General features: G+C 41.1%; 1 protein-coding gene across 6 annotated transcripts in view; it reads right to left on the bottom strand.

Moving 5' to 3' along the window:
- Window positions 1-20,210, bottom strand: part of HDAC9 (histone deacetylase 9) — a 947,449-nt gene that overhangs the window by 216,557 nt on the left and 710,682 nt on the right. For all 6 annotated transcript variants that reach the window (XM_074195439.1, XM_074195435.1, XM_074195433.1 and 3 more), the window contains one exon: window positions 163-270. In XM_074195439.1, coding sequence (XP_074051540.1) covers window positions 163-270 — 108 coding nt within the window. The remainder of the gene's footprint in view (window positions 1-162; window positions 271-20,210) is intronic.

Genomic DNA, 20,210 nt, shown 5'->3' with positions numbered 1-20,210 from the left:
CCGAAGAGAATTCTTGAGGTGGTCACACTTCAGTGTCCATCCTGATGGCCACAGCTCCCCAAACCCTCTCTGACCACACCGCCCTCTCCACATACCCCCAATCCCCACACCTCCCTTTCAGCTTCTCTGAATTTCCCACCCATAATGTAACCCAGACCTCACCTTTAGCTCTCCGGAGACCACTTGAGAAGCCAGTTCGATGACACAGCCAACAGCCATGCGTGCAGCAGCAGCTGAGTGAAGTTCGTTCCAAATGGTGTCACTGTCCACCTGAGCAAACAGAGAGAGAGAGAGAGAGAGAGAGAGAGAAATAGGAGAGACAGAAAGAAAGAGAGAGAGAGAGAGAGAGAGAGAGAGAGAGAGAGAGAGAGAGAGAGAGGCAAGGGAAAGGGAGGAAAAATAAAAGAAAAAGACATCGGTGAGGGAGGGCTGGCTGGCAGCTTGACAGCCAAGGCACAATAACATTAGTCTTCCGTCTTGGCCAGCTGAAAGGGCCTTGTGGACATGGCTTTGCTTAGACTTTTTCTCTATACTGGCTTCTCCAATGGAAACACATTCCAGTCATGCCTCACTGCTATTCTCTGTTTAGATTTCTCATTACAAATAGCATTACAGAGGCCAAATCTGGCCTCGTTACAGGACCTTAAGACACCAGTCCCCCAGTAGAAGACACACTGGAAAGTTAAGGGCCCTTAGCTATACATAAAAATAGGATTTGCAAGAGGTAAGGGGAAAAAAATCCAAATCTGTCTCTGGTTGCAGGTTTATGGGAAGCCAAAGACAATTATTAGGAAGGTTCCCCAGTAGCTAGCAGTCACGAGGAAATGTCCCCTTGCCAAATGAAAGGAATGTTCTGTCCTGGGACCCCAGAGAGATCCTACTTCAAAGGTCAGGACTAGAGAGTCATGGAGCAGACAGACAGACCGACTGCATTCTCAAAGTGGAAGTTGGCAGGATGTGGGCTTGGATATGCCAGGGCTCACAGGAAACTGGAAATACAGTCAGTTGCCTATTAAAATTCACCCTTGTTCCTGTGCCTAAGGACATTATCCAAACTTGTAGCCATAGGCCTTTCACATTAGGCTTTGCAAAAGGTTGTTCAGTTGACCTGGTTTTTTAGCCATCAAAGAGAAACACCTGCCTAAAGCTTGCATTAGAAAAGAGGACAGTCTAGAACTTGGAAAACCATTGGACACTGAGGTGAACCTTGGATAAAGTGGGGTTTGTGAAGTTCCAAATAGCAGGCATCCTTAAGCAGGCTGTGGAGGAAATGGGCAGAAAATGCAAACCTGGAAAGTTGATTTTTTCTCTGTAACGTGAAAGGATGAACAAGCCTTCAGTATCATTATTTCTCAAATACATGAATTCTGTCTGAGAATGAAATGACTTTAGAACTAGGAAAATTCTTCTAGGTGAATCACACTCTAGACATCACTGTAATATTTAGGAACTCAAAGGTACAAAACATAAATGAACTACAATCCTAAGGCACTCAAATGCCTGAAATCATTGCATTGTAAAGAAGTATCTCTAAATCTTACACACACACACACACACACACACACACACACACACACACACACACACACACACAAACACACCCCACCCTCCTTCCCTTAGCCAAAATAACCTTTCAACGAGCAATAAGGCATCTTCTGTCAGGTCCTTCCTATGTTATATTGTGCTAGTGGGTGTAGGAATACAAGTTGACAGCAATTTAGCCATCTTGTTGGTCAGAGAAAGATTATTCCTTCTTAATTTTATGCATCTGGTGAGTCCTCAGGAGGTATGGCCCAAAGTCAATACCAGATGTTTCTAATTCTATTGTCAAGACATCCCCGAAAGAATATTTTTGCATATGGTCATTTTTAGTGACATTGCAATGGCCTCATCCATCTGCTTTCTAGACTTTATACAACCCATGCCCTGGACCTCCACATATATAATAACAGAGATTAGAATTGCAGTCTGTATCTTCAAGAAGCTTATATTCTACTACATTTTGGTTCCCCTATTTGTTGAATTAGTGCTAATATAATTAAATATACATTTTTAAATGGTCAAAACTTAGGAGATTTTTTTGGTAGCAATAATAATATTGAAGTATGGATATTAGGGTTATTAATTTTATATTTTTAAATGACTTACAGTATATTTATTATTAGGCATTAATACAGCCAATGTATAATTAACTATTACATACAAAAATTCACAGGCATTTTCTGACCACAGAAAGCTAGTGATTAAATGTAAAAAGTGGATCAGTGGCTGATGGGAGTTAGCCAAGCAGAGCTCAGCTACATGGCGGGCGTGTAGAGAGCTGGCTGCCTTGGAGGAGCTGTGATTCATTGTCAGGACCGTTGGTTGAATAAAAAATGTGACCACAGCTTAGGAGTGTCCCCACCCTACAAAATGGTTGCCTCTTTTGAAACATGAGAATGGGATTCCTAGCAGTTGAGCACAGGATATATTTATTTGCCAAAACCATTGCTTTCACAGTTTGCTTTTCTGCTGTAAGTTTGAAAGAACACCATCATAAGGTATCACCAGGGCTGGGCTGATGGAGAGAGTCAGAAAGTATTTCCTGTGTGAACACCCATGGAGGAAGGCTCCTCAGGTTCCTTTAGACATAGGTCCAAGACCTCAAGGTTTATTTTCTTTTAAGTTTTTTTTCTTTTGATCTATCCCCTCCTTTCTCTGCACACTCATAGCCAGAAAGCTGATCATCCACATCAACTGTCCCGAATTTTAATGTAGATTGCTAGGATTATAACTTTACTGAATCACTTCTCTTACACATGTCAATGTGTAGTCAAATGAGGCAGTATTGGAAAGTGGATAGGGCACTGGACTTAGAATAGGGTAGGCCTTGGTTCAAATCCTGCACTGGACATTTGCTAGCTTTGTGTCACTGGACAAGTCATGTGAATATATTGCGCCTCAGTTTCCTCATCTATAAAATGAGGTGATTTGATTTGATGAGCCCTTCCCATTCTAAACCTATGATCCTATGATAGTGGCCAAGAAACTGAGGAAGAGTCACCTCTGTAAATCTCAGTGCTTTGGAATGCTGGGAACTTCACTATCCCAAGGAACCTATATGAACTGAAGCAAAACTGTATCAAAGAAAATAACTTCCCCAGAATACAGAAAACACTCCTGAGAGTGTTTTAACTGAGTGGGGATAATTAAAACTGAAATATAAATCCAAGTTGCTAGAAGAGTAAGGTGGCCCAAAGGAGAAAAGAAGGCTGGACTAGATTTTCTAGAGGAGAGGACCTGAGGAAAGGGACCAAAAATTAAGATCAAATCTAAGAGCTTGGGAGAAAACAAACTGAGCTGATAGATGGGACTGCAAGCATTAAACTCTTGAGAAAACTTAACTGTTAAACAGCAAGAGCTGCTTAGTAGCTCCCCAACTCAGGAAAGGCAGAAGATAATTCAAGGAATAGTCTGTGGGGAGAAGATGAGGGACAGTTACAGATATGACTGGTAGGGAAGGATGTGGAAAGCCATCAGTCTTAATTGAAGAGTTTCTGAAAAATGTTGCTTGGAAAAAACCTTGCTTCCTTTGGATCTAGAAAAGTCAAGAGAAGGGCTTGTAAAGAAGTCCTCCCCCCAAAAAAAACCCCAACCAAAACAAAGAAAACATCTGGAACAATGAAATGAAATTAGATATTGAGGCTCTGTTCAATGAATGAACCAAATCAAGTTGAATCAATTGGCAACATTCTATAGCTGTTAGCTCAATTCATGGTACAAACTTGGGTCCTTCTGCTATCCACCCTGACCAGTGCTGAACACCAGGCTTGGACATTACCCCACAATTCCAGATATGACTCATTCCCCAATGTATATTCTAAAACTGTGGTGAACAATGCTTCAGTCTATCTCTCTGTGGAAACATGACAAACCATTCTGGAACAAGACGGAACCAAGACAGGAGGAAAGGAGGATGACAAAGAAGCCTGGAGTTGAGAATATCCAGTCTCTTCTTGCTCTTGCCTCTATCTCCAAACCTCCCCTCCCCCATTCACCTCCTATTTTGGATGGTGTCATCAGAAAGCCTCCTCTAACGCCCCTGAGAAACAGCACCAATCTAATTCACTCAGGCAATCCTTTTCCCAGATCTCATTAAGGTCACAAACCAGACTCCATCCCCCATCACCAGCCTCTGCACTGAGCATCGCATCATGTTGCCATAGTCTCCGCCTCACTTTGATGTCTTGTAACCTCTCAATTCCTCCAAGACCCTGCTCAAACTCTATCCTCCTCAGAAAGACTTTCTGGATGCTCTTCAGTTACCAATGTTGTTTTCCTCCTTCTTGTTTTCTTTTTATATATTTCTTGCTTATGCTCATGTCTGCATATACTCTATTCTGTATTTTTATATTACAGAACATATATTCTGTGAGTGCTATCTCTTCAGAGAATAGGAGCTCTTGTTAGCACAGATGATGTCAATTCAGTCTCTGTCCCACACGCAACATATTGCCTAGCCTGGGCTATGAGCCTTATGAATATATATTGTTAGATCAGTTGCTTGATTGATCATGAACAGAGGAGTATTCACAAGGAGACAGACTGAAAAGAAACAAGGGGAGGGATTGCAATATTATGGAATTATGACAACTAAACTTGAGACAATCTGGTGGCTAAGTGGCTAGAGAGCTGGGTTTGGCATCAGGAATATCTGAGTTAAAATCTATCTGTAGATACTTACTAGCTCTGTGACCCTAGGCAAGTCATGTATCCTCTGTTTGCCTTAATCCACAGGAGGAGAAAATGGCAAACCACTTCAGTGTCTTTGCAAAGAAAACCCTATGGATAATATGGTCATCGAGTGAAGAAGAGACAGACACAGCTGAACAACAACAAAACTTGGCTCCAGAGAAGCTGTTTAAAAATTAACTCTTTGTAAATATAACTGTTTGGTTCTTGGGATGTCATTTAATCCCATTTACCTCAGTTTCTTCATTTATAAAATGAGTTAGAGAAGAAAATGGCAAATCACTCCAAGAAAACCGTATGGACAATATGATTCACACAACCATGATGAGTAAGACATGACTAAATAAATGAACAACAAACAGCATCTTTGAGGCAGTGTGTATAGTGCCTGTGTGGCTAATGGTAGCCATCTCTAGGGTGAGAGGTAGGGGGAAGAAAGATACAAATTTACCTGACAAATTTAATACATATTTGAAAGGAGGGCAAGTTGTTCATAATAGATCTGTAGTTTCCTGCATAATCGTCTTCTGGCTATTCTACTATGTTATGGAAAATGCTTCTATTATTTCAGAAATTAAAAATCAAACAAAATGAAGGACTTTCTTCCATCAGAAAAATACATTTATAGTTAGACTTAGTTGATAGGTTTGTAATTTTATTGAACTGTCTTTTCTTCTTTCTTAATTTTTCCTAGAATGAAAGGTCTTCTGGATAAGAGGATGGGAGGGACATGCTTGAAATTGATATTAAAGAAAAATAAATATGTGAATAATTATTTTTTCATTGGTCAGACATAAATTCTGACCTTTCCTGGCTCCTAGTTGTGCATAAACTCATAGCCTATATCTGAAGTATCCTCACCTCTGCCATGTCCATCTATTGAGACGCACAAACTCTTCAAGATTGAGCTAAAGATCCTGCTTCTCTTGCTTCATCCTCCTGCTCACTCTACTCCCTGCCCATGGAAATAGGATTTCTCTCTTTCATATTTGGGGATCCTGGGAGCATCAATTTAGACCTGGAATTTGTACTTTCACTCCATATGAATCATATTATAATTCTAATTGGTTTTCTGTATATGTAGGTGTGTCTACAAACTCCTTCTATGAGAGTGCAATGTCCCTAAAGGTAGAACCCAAGACTTCAAATCAATAAATATTGTTTAAGCAGATATAACAAAAAGCATGTTTTTAGGCACCAGAGGCTCCTAGAGGCACAGCCTAAAGTTGCCTTGGAGGTCATCTCATTCAACTCCCTCCTTTCCAAATGAGGAAAATGGGTTCCCAGAGGCCAAGACACAGCTAATAAATGAAATAAATTGAATTCTTGATTCTCACCAGCACAATTTCCATTATACCTCACTGCCTCAAAAACTTTGGTTGTTCATCTGTTTAGTCATGTATGACTCTTCATGACCCTGTGGACCATATTGTCCCAAAGTGTTTCTTGGCACAGAAACCAGGATGATTTGTCATTTCCTTCTCTAGTTCCATTTACAGATGAGAAAACTCAGTTAAATGGGGTTAAATGACTTGCCCAGGGTCACACTGCTAATAAGGTTCTGAGGCTAGATTTGAATTTAGATGTTCCTGACTCCAGACCCAGCACTTTTATCCACTGAGCTGTCCCTTAGTAACAATGATATAAAAAAGTGTTGGTATTATCCTCAAAAAGCTTAAATTCTACTGAAGGGGATAAAACAAATTGATTTCTTGAGTAAATACAAAGTAATTTGATAAGAGGGAAAAACTAAAAATCAACCTGATGGAGGGCACCTTCATCTGTTCCATTTTGTCTTTACCCATGAACTGGCATAAATGTGCTAAAGTGCTTAGTGAATTAAAATGAAGAGAACTGAACCAAATTAAAAGCCTGCATCTTCCAGCACTGGGTCTGGAGCCTCATAACCAAAATGTTATCAGTTGTTGACTTTCTTATTTCTTTTTTTTTTATTTTTACAAGGCAATGGGAATTATGTGACTTGCCCAAGGTCACACAGCTAAGCAATTATTATATGTCTGAGACTGAATTTGAACTCAGGTCCTCCTGATTCCAAGGCTGGTGCTCTATCCACTATGCCACCAAACTGCCCCCCACTTGTTGAGTTTCAAGGGTGATTTTATGCCCCTAAATTTCAAATCTTGGTCTCTCTAAGTAGGCTGCCTGGCCCCAGAACTGCCCCTGACTTTGGGGGCCAGGATTGCTCACTTCACTACAAGCAGCAACTAAACATAAAACCAACAGAGTCCAGGCCTTCTGACTCTCTGGGCCATACTGACCCCTTTTCATTCTCCCCTGAACAGCCTTAGAATGAGTTTATCCAACACTCTGGGTGCTTGGAATGCTAGCATCTTAAGGTAACAAATACAAAGACATTCCCTGGGATGGGCCAACAAAGGTCCATCCACATCAACAAGCTACCAGTAAGCACTCCTTCTCAGGACATTAGGCCAAGAGGAAAAGCAGAGAGGTTCCCAAAGTCTTGGCAAAGTTCCCACCGTCTGCTTTCTTTTCTGCAGTTCATCAAAGACTCGGAATCATCCGTGATAATGGCAGGAGCCAGAGAACAAGCCCAATCAGAAAGCTCCCGGTGTCAGCCACATATGGATTGAGTTCCATCAGTTTCCTGAATGAACCTTGGACTTTCCCTGGCTTCCCCGAACACATCTAAAGCCACTCAAGACCCTGAGAGGGAGAAGGAAGCAAAGGCTGCAGATGCTATGAATTAAGTTACCTGTCTCCACATTGGATGGGAAGAGATTGGAAAGCAAGGAGAATAACTTCAGAGGTAAACACTTATGCTTGGTCTCCAAATCCTGGAGCTTAATATAGTGAATTCATAAACCAAAGAAAAATACTCAGGATTTAAAGGTAATAGAATGATTCAACGACTCAACGAGCTTCATTAAGTTCCTGATATATACACAAATATGAGATAGTGTGGTATCATTGCTGGAACCCAATTCTTGGTGTCAGAAAGAAATTGGTTCAAATTCTGCTTTAGACACGTACAGATGGCATTTTCCTAAGCAAGTTTCTTAATTCTACCCCCAGAAAAAGTTCTAGAAGACATGCTAATCTGCTTGGTTTGAGGAAATTTCCATACTGGAAGGACCCTACACCAGGAAATCACAGGATTGAGCCCTTAAAGATGCCCAGCTCTATGACAACAAGAAGGATTTGCCTCAAGCACATATTTTATAATGCCAAGTCAGCAAAGATCTAATAAGCACACATATATGTGCCAATCATTATATTGAGGGTTAAAGATATAAAGAAAGATGAAAACCCAGGGTCCTTCACTCAATTGAACTCACATTCTAATGGATGAGAGAACACTCAAATATACATTCAAGTTACATATAGGATAAAGGGTTTCACAACTAGACACGTTCTCACATGAGAAACTGGGCAGAGCATCTTATAACATCCTTCAAGTGAGATAAGGTCACTGATCGACTAGCAATGATCCTTTGCTTATCCATGGGAAATAGGAATAATGTCCATTTCACAGATGAGAAAATGAGATTCCAAGAGACTCACAATGCATCAGAGAAGAAGCCAAGTCCACTCTTTTGTGTACCACACCCTGCTGCCTCACAGGCTGTGTCATATTAGATGATTTTTTTTCCAAATCTAGAATTTTGCAAAATAAAAACTGAATCTATTTTACACACCCAGATCTTGGTATAAATTCCAGAATACCTCCATATATTACTTTATTTGCTAAATATCTCAGGGATATTTTTCTTAAAAAAACACTAAAAATATAAATATCTCAGGGATTTTTTTTACCCACAAAAATATCACAGGAACATTTTGAGTTTTGATATTAAGAAAATCTGGATCATTCTCCTTTGGGTCTTTCCAAACTTTTCTCTTATCAAGAAGGTTTCCAAGTATTATATAAAAAAAATCTTGCTGCTGGCCAAATGTCTTTCTAGCCAACTATGCAAACTACAATAATTGCTTTCCTCTATTTTGAGAGGGGAGAGCACCATCCTGATGTCTTGTTCCTGTGGAATCTAACCAAATTATAGACTCATATTATGTCAGGAGGAAAAGGAGACCTAGGAATATTTTGATCAAACCCTTTCATTTTGCAATGAAAAATAAGAACCAAAAAATTAAGTGACTTTGCCAAAGTCATATAGAGTCAGGGGCAGCAACTCAAGTTTCATGATTTCTAATAGAAAGTTTTTTCTCAGCTGTCTGCAGTAAAGAAGCAGCAAAGAGACTATTTTATTAGTTTGATTTAAGATTGAGCAGAAGACACGAAGTAGAGAAGAGAGTCTAACCAATATCGTACCTTGAACATATTTTAGATCAATTAATCAATCCATAAGCATTTGTCTGTTGTTCAGTCTTTTTCAGTCACGTCTGACTTCATGATGCCATTGGGGATTTCCTTGGCAAAGGTCCTGGAGTGGTCCATCATTTTCTTCTCTAAGCATTTGTTTAAATACCTATTATGTGACAAACTCATCATGGGTTGTACATACAAAGGTAAGAGGAGAAGAAAAACAAATATGATAGTAAACAATATTTCTGCCTCTCTGCCTCTCAGTTTCATCTTTCCTTCTGCCCACTGGAAATCTGACCAAGGCACAATCAGGGCATATGGAAGTGTTTATTTTCGTGATCTTTGGAACCCTTACTCAAAAGCCAGTCAACTCATAGATATGGCATAATTGCCCCATTGCATTAAGTCTTCTGTTTTGTATTTAAGTTACTTCCTTCCCTACACTCAGACTACCTTTCCAGACTAATTGCATGCCATGTTCCTCCCTACCTTCTCTAGTCTGGCTAAATTTGCCTTTTGCCTCTTCACCTATGTCCACACCTTTGCCCAGGCTGGTCACCATGATGAGAAGATGGTCGCCCTTCACTTTCACTTCTTAGAATCCCAGATTCCTAAAAAGATCAACTTAGAGTCCTCTGATATCTCCTTGCTCTGAAATCACTTTTACTGATTATATATATATTTATTTAAATACATGATGTTTCTCTCAGAAGAGAATGGAAACCACTTGAAATCAGGGACTGTTTCAATTTTGCCTCCCATTTAATGCCTTTCCCCTTCAGATTACACTTATCTCTTCTATATGGAAAGGAGTCTAATCTCTTCATTTTACAGATAAAGGAACTGGGACTTAAAGAGGTTCAATGACTTGTCTAAGGTCATGGAGCTTATAAGAGCCTGAGATGATATTTCAACTCATGAAACCAGTCTGTCTGGTTGTAGATTTTTGGACTCAAGCTATCAAAGGTGAGTTAGAAGTTATGGCACCTACTCCACTCACTATGCACTATTTCTTTGGCTCAATATTCCTAGGATCATTGGTTTAAGCACACTGCCAAGCCTGGGGCACACTCTACAGCTGTCAACCTCAATGTAGAAGAAGATGGAAAATATTTCAGTGATATCACTTGGCTGAGCTTCCACTTCAGGTTTAGTAGGGCTGACCAGAAGGTCATTGAAAGTGGGAAGCAAAACAAAAGGGACTCTCAGATTCTTTGACTGACTATAGACTACACAGGCATGCATATAGATTACTTGGCAAATCTGGGCACGTCCATGGGTCTCTCCAACATGTCTCAGCTTCAGCTGTGTCGCCAGGACAAACATATTTCTCTGGCTCATTCTTCTAACTGGCGAGTAAACTGTGACAGCCCATTTTTTTGAAGACCATTGACTTAAGGGTGGCACGTGGCATGCTGCTGTAGATGCCAGCAAAGGGTAGACCCCAGTAGGGTGAGGCTATGGAAGAGGGACTGATGCCCAAGGCCTGGCCCACAGCCTCTACAGCTGTAGAGGAGCAGAGCCAGCCTCTCTCCACATGGAATCCCAGTCACTGACTGTCCATCACAACCTGACTTAGGCCTGCAATCTCAGGATTCCCTTTTCAGAGGCCCCTTTTCTTTTTTATCTGACCATGACTAAAGAAGCTAAGGTGTGGCCATCCAAAACTAAGAGGCATCTCTAATGAATGGGCTGTCAACTACAGCTTCCTTCCCCATCTGAACAAAGGAGAAAAAGCATGTCTGTTGACCCATCTTTTGTCACCATAAATCCCTTCTGGCTGTAGTTCAAAGAGAACAGGTTTTAAGGCATTTAAAGAGAAAAGAAGAAATATATTTTTAAAAAAACCTAGCACATGGTCTTCCTCATGAAACTGTCCTTGCTCCAGAAAGGCAGTGTTATTCATTTACTGTAGGAATTAACCATGGGCAGGGTACAAAGAGTTCTTGATTTGGCACCAGAAGACCTGCCTCTGTTATCTGGGAGCTGTGTGACCATGGACAATTCCCCCAACCTCTCTGTGTCCCCAGTGTCTTTATGATGTCTTTGTTAAAATGAGGAGATTAATAGTTGTAGTATGGAACTATACATATGTTCAGCATGGAAAGCACAGACAAAAACTGATTAACATTAGCTATTGTCATTACTATCCTGGTTATGGTTATTAATCTCATAGAGGAGACTGTTCTCATAGACCCAATCCCCATCCTGGTTGAGGAAGGCTAGCCTCCCCCTTTAAGAATAACTGCATGGGGGGGGGGGGCAGAGCCAAGATGGCGACATGAAGGGATCGAGTCTTAGGAGCTCTCTGACAAAAACTCATAAACTAAGGACTCTAACTAAACTTTGGAGAGACAGAACCCACAAAGGGACCCAGTGAGGCAGTTCTCCTACTCAAGGTAACCTGGAAAAGAGCAGAAAGGCTCTGCTCCCCGGGTCGGAGGGGTGGCCCACCAGAGGGGTGGCCCGCCAGAGCCAAAGAACTTCAGCCTCCCGGAGGCAGCCCCAGGGCACTGGGAGCCGAGGCTCACAGCAGCGGGGGCGTCTCCTGAGCTGCACCCCGGGGAGCACCGGCACAAAGTGGGGGAACAGTGGGGGACCTCTGCCAGAGCGAGCAGGTGGAGTCCAGCCCTCAGGGCACACAGCCAGCAGCTTGGTCTTTCAGCAGCCCAAATCCACAGCCTAGACCTGGAAACAGAAGCAGGCTGAGCAGGTAAGCAGGAGCCCCCAGGGCATGAGCCCATTGAGCTGAGGGAGGGGAGTGAAGAGAGAGAGAGAGACTGCGCAGCTCTGTCCTCTGCCTCTGGAACTGGACTCTGGCGCTCTGACCACATTCAGATCCTGATCCCAGTCTAGGCTCCCCTATAGAACAACAGGGCCTCCCCACCTCGGCCTCGTGGCAGAGGGGAGTGCTTATGTTCATTCACAGACCAGGAGGGAGGACAGAACCTCACACACTGAGACCCTTGTGGGAGTGTCCCAAAAGCTCAGGAAGCACCCCCAAAAAACAGGCTTAGGCTGGGAAAATGAACAAGCAAAGAAATAAGAGAAACACCATTGAGAAACATTTTGCAAATGAGCCCAAGAAGGGTCAACATACTCAGTCTGAAGATGAGGAAGCACAAGCTCCTGCATCTAAAGACTCCAAGAAAAACAGAAATTGGGCTCAGGCTATGATAGAGCTCAAAAAAGACTTTGAAAATCAAATGAGGGAGTTGGAAGAAAAACTGGGAAAAGAAAGGAGAGAGATGCAGGAAAAACATGAAAATGAAGTCAGCAGCTTAGTCAAGGAAATCCAAAAGAATGCTGAAGAAAATATCATGCTAAAAAACAGCTTAGGTCAAATGGATAAAACAGTTCAAAAAGTTATTGAGGAGAATGCTTTAAAAAGCAAAATTGGCCAGATGGAAAAAGAGATAAGAAAACTCTCTGAGAAGAATAAATCCTTCAGACAAAGAATAGAATTCAGGGAGATTGATGAATTTGCCAGAAATCAGGAATCAATACTTCAAAACAAAAAAAATGAAAAATTAGAAGAAAATGTGAAATATCTCATTGAAAAAACAACTGATATGGAAAACAGACTTAGGAAAGATAATTTGAAAATTATTGGAATACCTGAAAGTCATGATCAGGAAAAGAGCCTTGACATCATTTTCAAAGAATTACTACAGGAAAATTGCCCTGATATTCTAGAAGCAGAGGGCAAAATAGAAATGGAGAGAATCCACCGATCCCCCCGAGAAAGAGATCCCAAAAAACCAACCCCTAGGAATATTATAGCCAAGTTCCAGAACTCCCAAGTCAAAGAGAAAATATTACAAGCAGCGAGAAGGACACAGTTCAAATACCGTGGAGCTGCAGTCAGGATCACACAGGACTAAAGCAGCAACTACATTGGAAGCTTATAGGGCTTGGAATACAATATACCGGAAGGCAAAAGAGCTTAGAATGCAGCCAAGAATGAACTACCCAGCAAGGCTGAATGTCCTCTTCCAGGGAAAAAAGATGTACTTTCAATGAACCAGGGAAATTTCAAAGGTTCCTTTTGAAATGGCCAGAGCTGAACAGAAGGTTTGATCTTCAGATACAGGACTCAGGTGAAGCATGGAGATTGGAGGAGAGGGGGGAAATATGAGGGACTTAATGAGGATGAACTGCATGTATAGAAAAATGACACTGATAATATTCATATGAACCATCTCAGTTAATAGAGCAGGTAGAGGGAGCTTTTATAGTTGAAGCACAGGAGAAAGCTGAATTTGAAGATAAAATATGGTGTAAAAATGGAGTCAATAGGAAAAAAAGGGAAATGGAAAGGGAGAAAGAAAAAGGAGAGGGGGAATAGTCCAAGATATTTCACATAATAAGATTTTTTTTATTACAATGAGCTATTTCAATGATATGGAAGGGGGGAGGCAAGGGGGAATGAGGGAACCTTTGCTCTCATCAGAGATGGCTAGGAGAGGAAACAGCAAATATATTCAATGGAGTAAGGAGGGGGGAGTAGGGGGAAGGGGTGGGGATGTGAATAAAGGAGGAGAGGATGGACCATGGGGGGGGACAGTCTTCAGATATAACACATTTTCTTTTTTTACTTCTTGCAAGGGGCTGGGATTGGATGGTCTGCACAGGACCATAGGGCCAGGTGGGTTCTGGGCCTAAGGGGTGGTATGGGGGCTCAGGGCTTCTTGGCCCCAGGACCAGGGATCTGTCTGCTGTGCCACTCAGCGACCCTACAGCAGAGTCAGAGTGAAAGGAGAGAGAAAATATAGTACATGGTAGGGGAGAAATAAGAAAGGAGGGGGTTGCAATCAGCAATGGCAACGCTGGAAAAATATGGAAGTAACTTTTGTGATGGACTTATCATAAAGAATGTGATCCACCCGCGACAGAGTTGATGGTGTTGGAACAAAGACTGAAGCACATTTTTTGTTATTATTATTTGGGGGAGGGTGCAGGGCAAGTGGGGCTGGGTGGCCTGCCTGGAGCCACATAGCAGAATGATCTTTGGGTGTCTGAGGCCGGATTTGGACCCAGGTGCTCCTGGCTCAAGGGCCAATGCTCTGTCTGCCACCCAGCCACCCCTACTATTATTACTATTTTATTTTATTTTGGGTCTTTTTCTTTTCTTTCTTCTGTTTTGGTTTTTTGCAGGGCAGTGGGGATCGGGTGGCTTGCATGTCACATGGCTGGGTGATTATTGGGTTTACGAGGCTGGATATGGACTCGGGTGCTCCTGGCTCCAGGGCTGGGGCTCTGTCCATTGCACCACCTGGCTATAGCTACAATTATTACTATTATTTTTTTTAATTTTAATTTTTTTCTCTCCCCTTTACTTTTTTGCCCAAGCAAGTCTATCTTTATTCATGGGGGAGGGGTATTTTGTTTACTTGTAAACAAGTATATTTTATTAATGTAAAAAAACATTTGTATGAAATGAGAATAAAAAAAATTAAAAAAAAAGAATAACGGCATAGTTGCCTTGCGTAATTGGGGGGAAAAAATATATATTTGTGTAGAGATGTGTGTATGTAGCAGTGAAGCTTAGGAGTTAGCCTCAGAGGCAGAAAAACTGGGTTCAGATGTTGATTCTGGAAATTACAGACTGTGTACTTGGGTAATTTATTCATGGTCACAGTGCTGTGGACAGCTCTCTGAGAACAGACTGCTGGTTTCAGAGAAGGTACCAAACTTCATGTGGGAGACATCTGTAGCTCCCTTCTCTAACTGGAAAAAAGGAGAGGAATAGCTGCATTCTCAGTGGCTAGGACAGGTTAGATTGTCTGAGGCTTTTGTTATCCCCTTTGGGGACTATCCCAGGGTGCCACTCAAAGGAGAGTTGGAAAAGCTTTGGGGACCAAGCCTAAGAGAAATCTATAATCAGAAATGGGTGCTCAACAAGACCAAGAGGGAATGAAGAGATTCTTGGACTGAATTATCCCACCACTGAGGCAGCTATGGTAACCATGAGAAAGGGAACTAACAGTTACCAAAGTTCAACCTTCCCTTCTAGATGCCCAAAGCTAGCTCAATGACCATCGCCATCTTTGCATGAAGCTTTTTCTGATTCTCTCCAACTGCTGATTCTTACCACCCCAAAAATCACCAAGTATTTTGCTCCTTGTTTTATATTTGTTTTATTCACCTGGATAGCTAGAATTTCATGTTTTTATGGGTATATGTGTGTGTGTATATATGTATATATGTATATATATATATATATATATGTATATAAGCTCCCTCAAGTAAGGTTTGTTCCATGCTTTGTAGCATAATGCCTGGCAAAGAGTCAAAGAGTTGACACTCATATATTTGTTGATTGATGATGTTGGTTGTTGATGGATCCATGTAAACCTTATATACATTATCAACAGAACCTCACAATAAGTCAAGGAGACAGGTCCAAAGCCAGTTGGTATTTCTGGCTATTATGATTTTCCTAGTCATAAAGGCTCTGTCAATATATTCATTTATTAGAATCTCCAAGAAAGGAAAAAATGTGCTTATCTGGGTGACTAAATGACTCTCAGTAGAACTCTACTGAATAAATTGAAATGCATTGATTGGAATGAAATTCAATTGAATGATTTTGCTCACTGTTATTCTCTATGGTAGTCCAATAATTTTAAGGTAAAGGGGGACAGATACCTATTCAGAGGTATTGAACCTCTGTCCCATTTCTCTATTTCCAGAATAAATGTTACTTTTCCTTGAAAGTCAGAAATTTCCTCCTTGTACTTCTCTTGTGAAGAACACTGACATTAAAACTTAATAGGCCTATTGCTTTGCGAATAAGCACCAGCAAATACAAATCCTACTTTGAATACAGACTCAGTCCCAAAGGCTGGAACCCAGTTTCTTCAGGGTCTTGCTTCCTTCCTTGACCCTGAGCCTAGAAGCATTGAGAGACTAAAAAGCACTGTTCCTTCTATCTGGGAGCTCTAGAACACCTGGAGGTAAATCCCAAAGGTGAACCCCATTCTGTATACTGGAGTTCTGAGACTATCTGAGTTCTGGGCAGTCAGAATGCTTGTCTATGGCTTAAACACTCACATATATATTGTTTCTTACATTCACAGTCTTTGACTTTTCCCTCTTTCTCTTCCTGCACATCCAATCACTTCACAGAAACTTGGAAGTCCAACTATCCATCACCCAAGGGAGACCTGCCCTTATTCCCCTCTTCCTAGAAAGGACAAAACTTTCCTAAAACATCTTTCAACTCTATTCTCTTCCCTCTCTATCCTTCACAAGAAAAGGCTTCGTATTTCTGGGAGAATCTTCCAGCTTAGACCTTCCAATATAGACCTTAATGAGCTTTTCTGTACTCCAGTCTCTTCGCTGGTTCATGATGCCCTCCTCGATGAAATGGGCATTTTTCTCCCTGGCATTTCAGGTCTTCCACATGTGAATGCACCAGACTTGCCTGGTGCATTAACCTTTAATTCAGAGAAGGCCATGAAAAGTAGACAACTGGATGATCTCCTTGAACCTCAGCATCCTGCACTGAGTCCAACACAGAGAACACTTGGAAGAGATGTTTCTTGAATGGAATTGAATGCATTATTCATTTTAGCAAATATTTCTTAAAAGTACCTTCTATGTGTCTATTCTAAATCTATGACACCTCTGTGGGGGCATCAGATGAGCTGATATTCAATCTCAAGGAGTTTACATTCTCCTGGGATGGAGACTATAGAGTGATAGACTAAAGACTGAAAAGGACTTCAGAGTGCACAAAATCTAACATTTACATGTTACTAAAATAGAAACCAAGACCCAGGTTGGGGAAGCTGCATGAAGTGACCTGTCTGAAGTCAGGAATATAGAAAAATATTAAAATGACGATAGCAACCCTGTCCAGGTGGCAGGTAGAGACAGCTGCCTCACTGGAGAGTATATCCAACTCCCTGGGATCCCAGGCCCACTGAGATGATGGAAGAAATCATTGCTTTAGGAGGCCTGCAAACTGTTGGAGATGTATATATGTAACATAGGTCTGCATTTCATGAGCAGATATGCATGTGGACCCACATACATGCTTATATGGCACATTCATACTAGGCATGTTACACGTGCATGTGTGTATATATGAGGTTATGTGTCTGTATGCTCATGTTCACTTCAAAATGGACTTGAAATCAATGATTCACTTCTTTGAGTGCTTTCAATATAGTTTACCTATATATGGATATATTTTCTGCATTTGGGGAGAGAGAGAGACAGACAGACAGACAGACAGGGACAGAGCTAAGTGGTCTACTGACTAGAGGAAGGCATAGATTCAGGGAGACCCATCTTTCTAAGTTCAAATCTGGCCTCACTTATTAGCTCTGTGACCTTGGAAAAGTCCCTTAACATTGTTTGTCTCAGTTTTCACATCTGGAAAAAAAGCTGGAGAAGGCAATGGGAAATCCCTCCAGTCTCTTTGCCAAGAAAACCCCAAAGTGTATCACAAAGAGTTGGACATGACTGAAAATGATTGAACAAGAGCAACTAGGTGGCACAATGGATAGAGCTACAGCCCTGGTATCAGGAGGATCAGAGTTCAAATCTTACCTCAGACACTTAGCTGTGTGACCTTGGGCAAGCCACTTAACCTCTAGCCTTTCAAAAAAGAAAAAAAAAGAAAATGACTGAATAAGAACAATAGTAAAATATAAATATAGATATGCTTGTAGATGTCGATATAGATACATCAGCTATTAAACTTGTTTGTTTAGTGTGTAGATGTTTTCTCATTTTTAAACTGTGAAAATATGAAAAACAATTTTACATAGATGGTTTGGGGAACCAAGCAAGTTTTCCTTCCATGAGATCCATTCCCAATATATCCCTACTGTGTCCAATACTGGTGATGCCAAAGTAGTTCCAGCAAGTCTGTCCCAGGAGTATGGATGGTGCACCCAAGTGCAGGGAGAAGTGGGTTTGGCTTTGCAATTTCTAGGACCTTCATGGAACTCTGCCCAGCTCTAAGGCATGAGACAACAGACCTCTGTTTCTCCATGCATGAAGCTCTGTCTCCTTCTCAACAGCTACAGGCAGACACCAGCTTTATAGGAGGAGAGTTACTGAAAAATCTCCATTCTGACTCAGAAGGAATTCCCTGTCTTCCATCAGACTATTTTCTACCATGCTTTCCAAGCTTTGGGCAATTTGATATTTCTGTGGAATTGGCCACAAGAAAGAACACCCTGCCATGATTCTGTTACTGGCCACGGATCGACAGCACACTCCATCTCCATCTTCCGCATGCTGATCTTGGCGACATCGATTGAACAAGCCTTGAGAATTAAGAAAAGTTGACTACAATTAGGTGGGGGAGGCTGAGACTATTCTAAATCAGGACAGACTCTGGCAGGATACTAGAGGGGAGAAAATTGTAGCTCCAACCCTGGATAGCACTCAAGAAAACAAAGCGATGATTACAAGTAGTCATTTTGAAGCGAATGCGAGGAGTCTTCATCCAAGCAAGCCTGAGAGGAATTTCATTTGGGTGACATTTATCTTGCATTATATATCATATTTATGAATGCAAAAGAAAGAGGAGCATGGGGAGAATCAACATCTCACACCAATCCCAACTTGGGAAATAAACTGTAAATTTAAAATTGGTTCAAATTAAGGAGGCAGTATACTGGAGTTGTAGTCAAGTGAAGCCAGGCTTAAATCTTCACCTTGTCTCACAATTCTCTTTTGGCGGGATCATCCAATACATTCACAGTAAATGTACTAGTTGTCAGGCAAGTGGGAAGGAATTTCTGGGGGGGGGTTATGGTTAAAAGATCCTCAGTTGTTTAAGTCTAATCACATCCCCTAGACCAGAGGAGGGCCCTTGATTCTTCAAAACTTCAGAACTTTGGGTTGGGACTTCATATTAGAATGTTAACCCTAACAGTGGCTCCAGAATAACTGATGTGATGTACAAATTAAGAGTTAATTTTAAATCAGACATATCAAAAAAAAGCAGCTTCAAGATTCTAAGAGGGGCTTAAAGTTACTATCTAAGGGACATTTCATTAGACGTATCACAAGGAGGAGAAAAAGACTTTCAGACACCAAGATCAGGGAGCTATTATCCCTTTGCCACATATGATCTCTAAGTTAGAGCCAATTTTCCCTTGAACTCTGTGTACTAATGGAAAATTTTGTCACTGAACCTTTGGGATGGATACCTTATCAGAACTGACTATTCCATCATAATCTAATATGAATTATAAGTACATAACATAAACTTGTGTATAAAATTCAATTAAATCTGACTTTCTGATATAAACTACTAATCATGGGAGGAAATACACCGGTAGGGGCTCATGAGTTTTCACATTAGAATAAACCTGTCCTAATCCCTCAGCATTCATTAGCACTCTGAGAGAAGATACCATAGTCATGTACTGAGGACAGAACCTGCCAGTGTGAGTCGGAACATGGAAAAGTAGCTCCAAAGAATGTCCTATAATTTAAAATTGCCTTTACTGAATCTTCAATACTCCAATGTTTGTATAAATGCCTTTTGTACTGGCAACTGCATCCCCCCACTGCCATTTGTCTTGCTACCAGTCATACATTTTCAAAAAGCTTATAGCACATGCTAAAAGAATCAATCATAACCCCATCCAGTTCTCAGGTTCCTTGAAGCTCTTAGCTTGTTTTCTGAAAATTAAACTATTTTTCATCAATAGTATAACAGTTCTTAATATATATTTTTTGTATTTCATTTTCCATTTTAAACAAGTTTCCTTTGTGTTTTGGTGATTCTATTTTGTCGTGGACTTGCCTGAGTCTTGAAGCATGTTAATCCATAACAATTACCACTGCAATGTCTCCAAGAGACACTCAAGTGGACTCTTTAAGAGGCATAAGCTTCATACTTTTCCCAGGAGCAACATCTTTTTTAAAAAACACAATGAAACACATCTGGATATTGCAAAATACCACAAACAACTAGGGGAGAATTAATTAAAGGTGGGAAAATTGAGCTCACCTGGCAAGGGTGAAATATCAGGAGAACAACATGATCATTATTTTTTTTTTTAGTTTTTGCAAGGCAAATAGGGTTAAGTGGCTTGCCCAAGGCCACACAGCTAGGTAATTATTAAGTGTCTGAGACCAGATTTGAACTCAGGTCCTCCTGACTCCAGGGCTGGTGCTCTATCCACTGTGCTACCTAGCC

Source organism: Macrotis lagotis, chromosome 7 (assembly GCF_037893015.1).
Source record: "Macrotis lagotis isolate mMagLag1 chromosome 7, bilby.v1.9.chrom.fasta, whole genome shotgun sequence".
NCBI lineage: Eukaryota > Metazoa > Chordata > Mammalia > Peramelemorphia > Peramelidae > Macrotis > Macrotis lagotis.
Note: the sequence above shows the minus strand (reverse complement) of the source record. Positions and strands in the feature narration are given on the sequence as shown.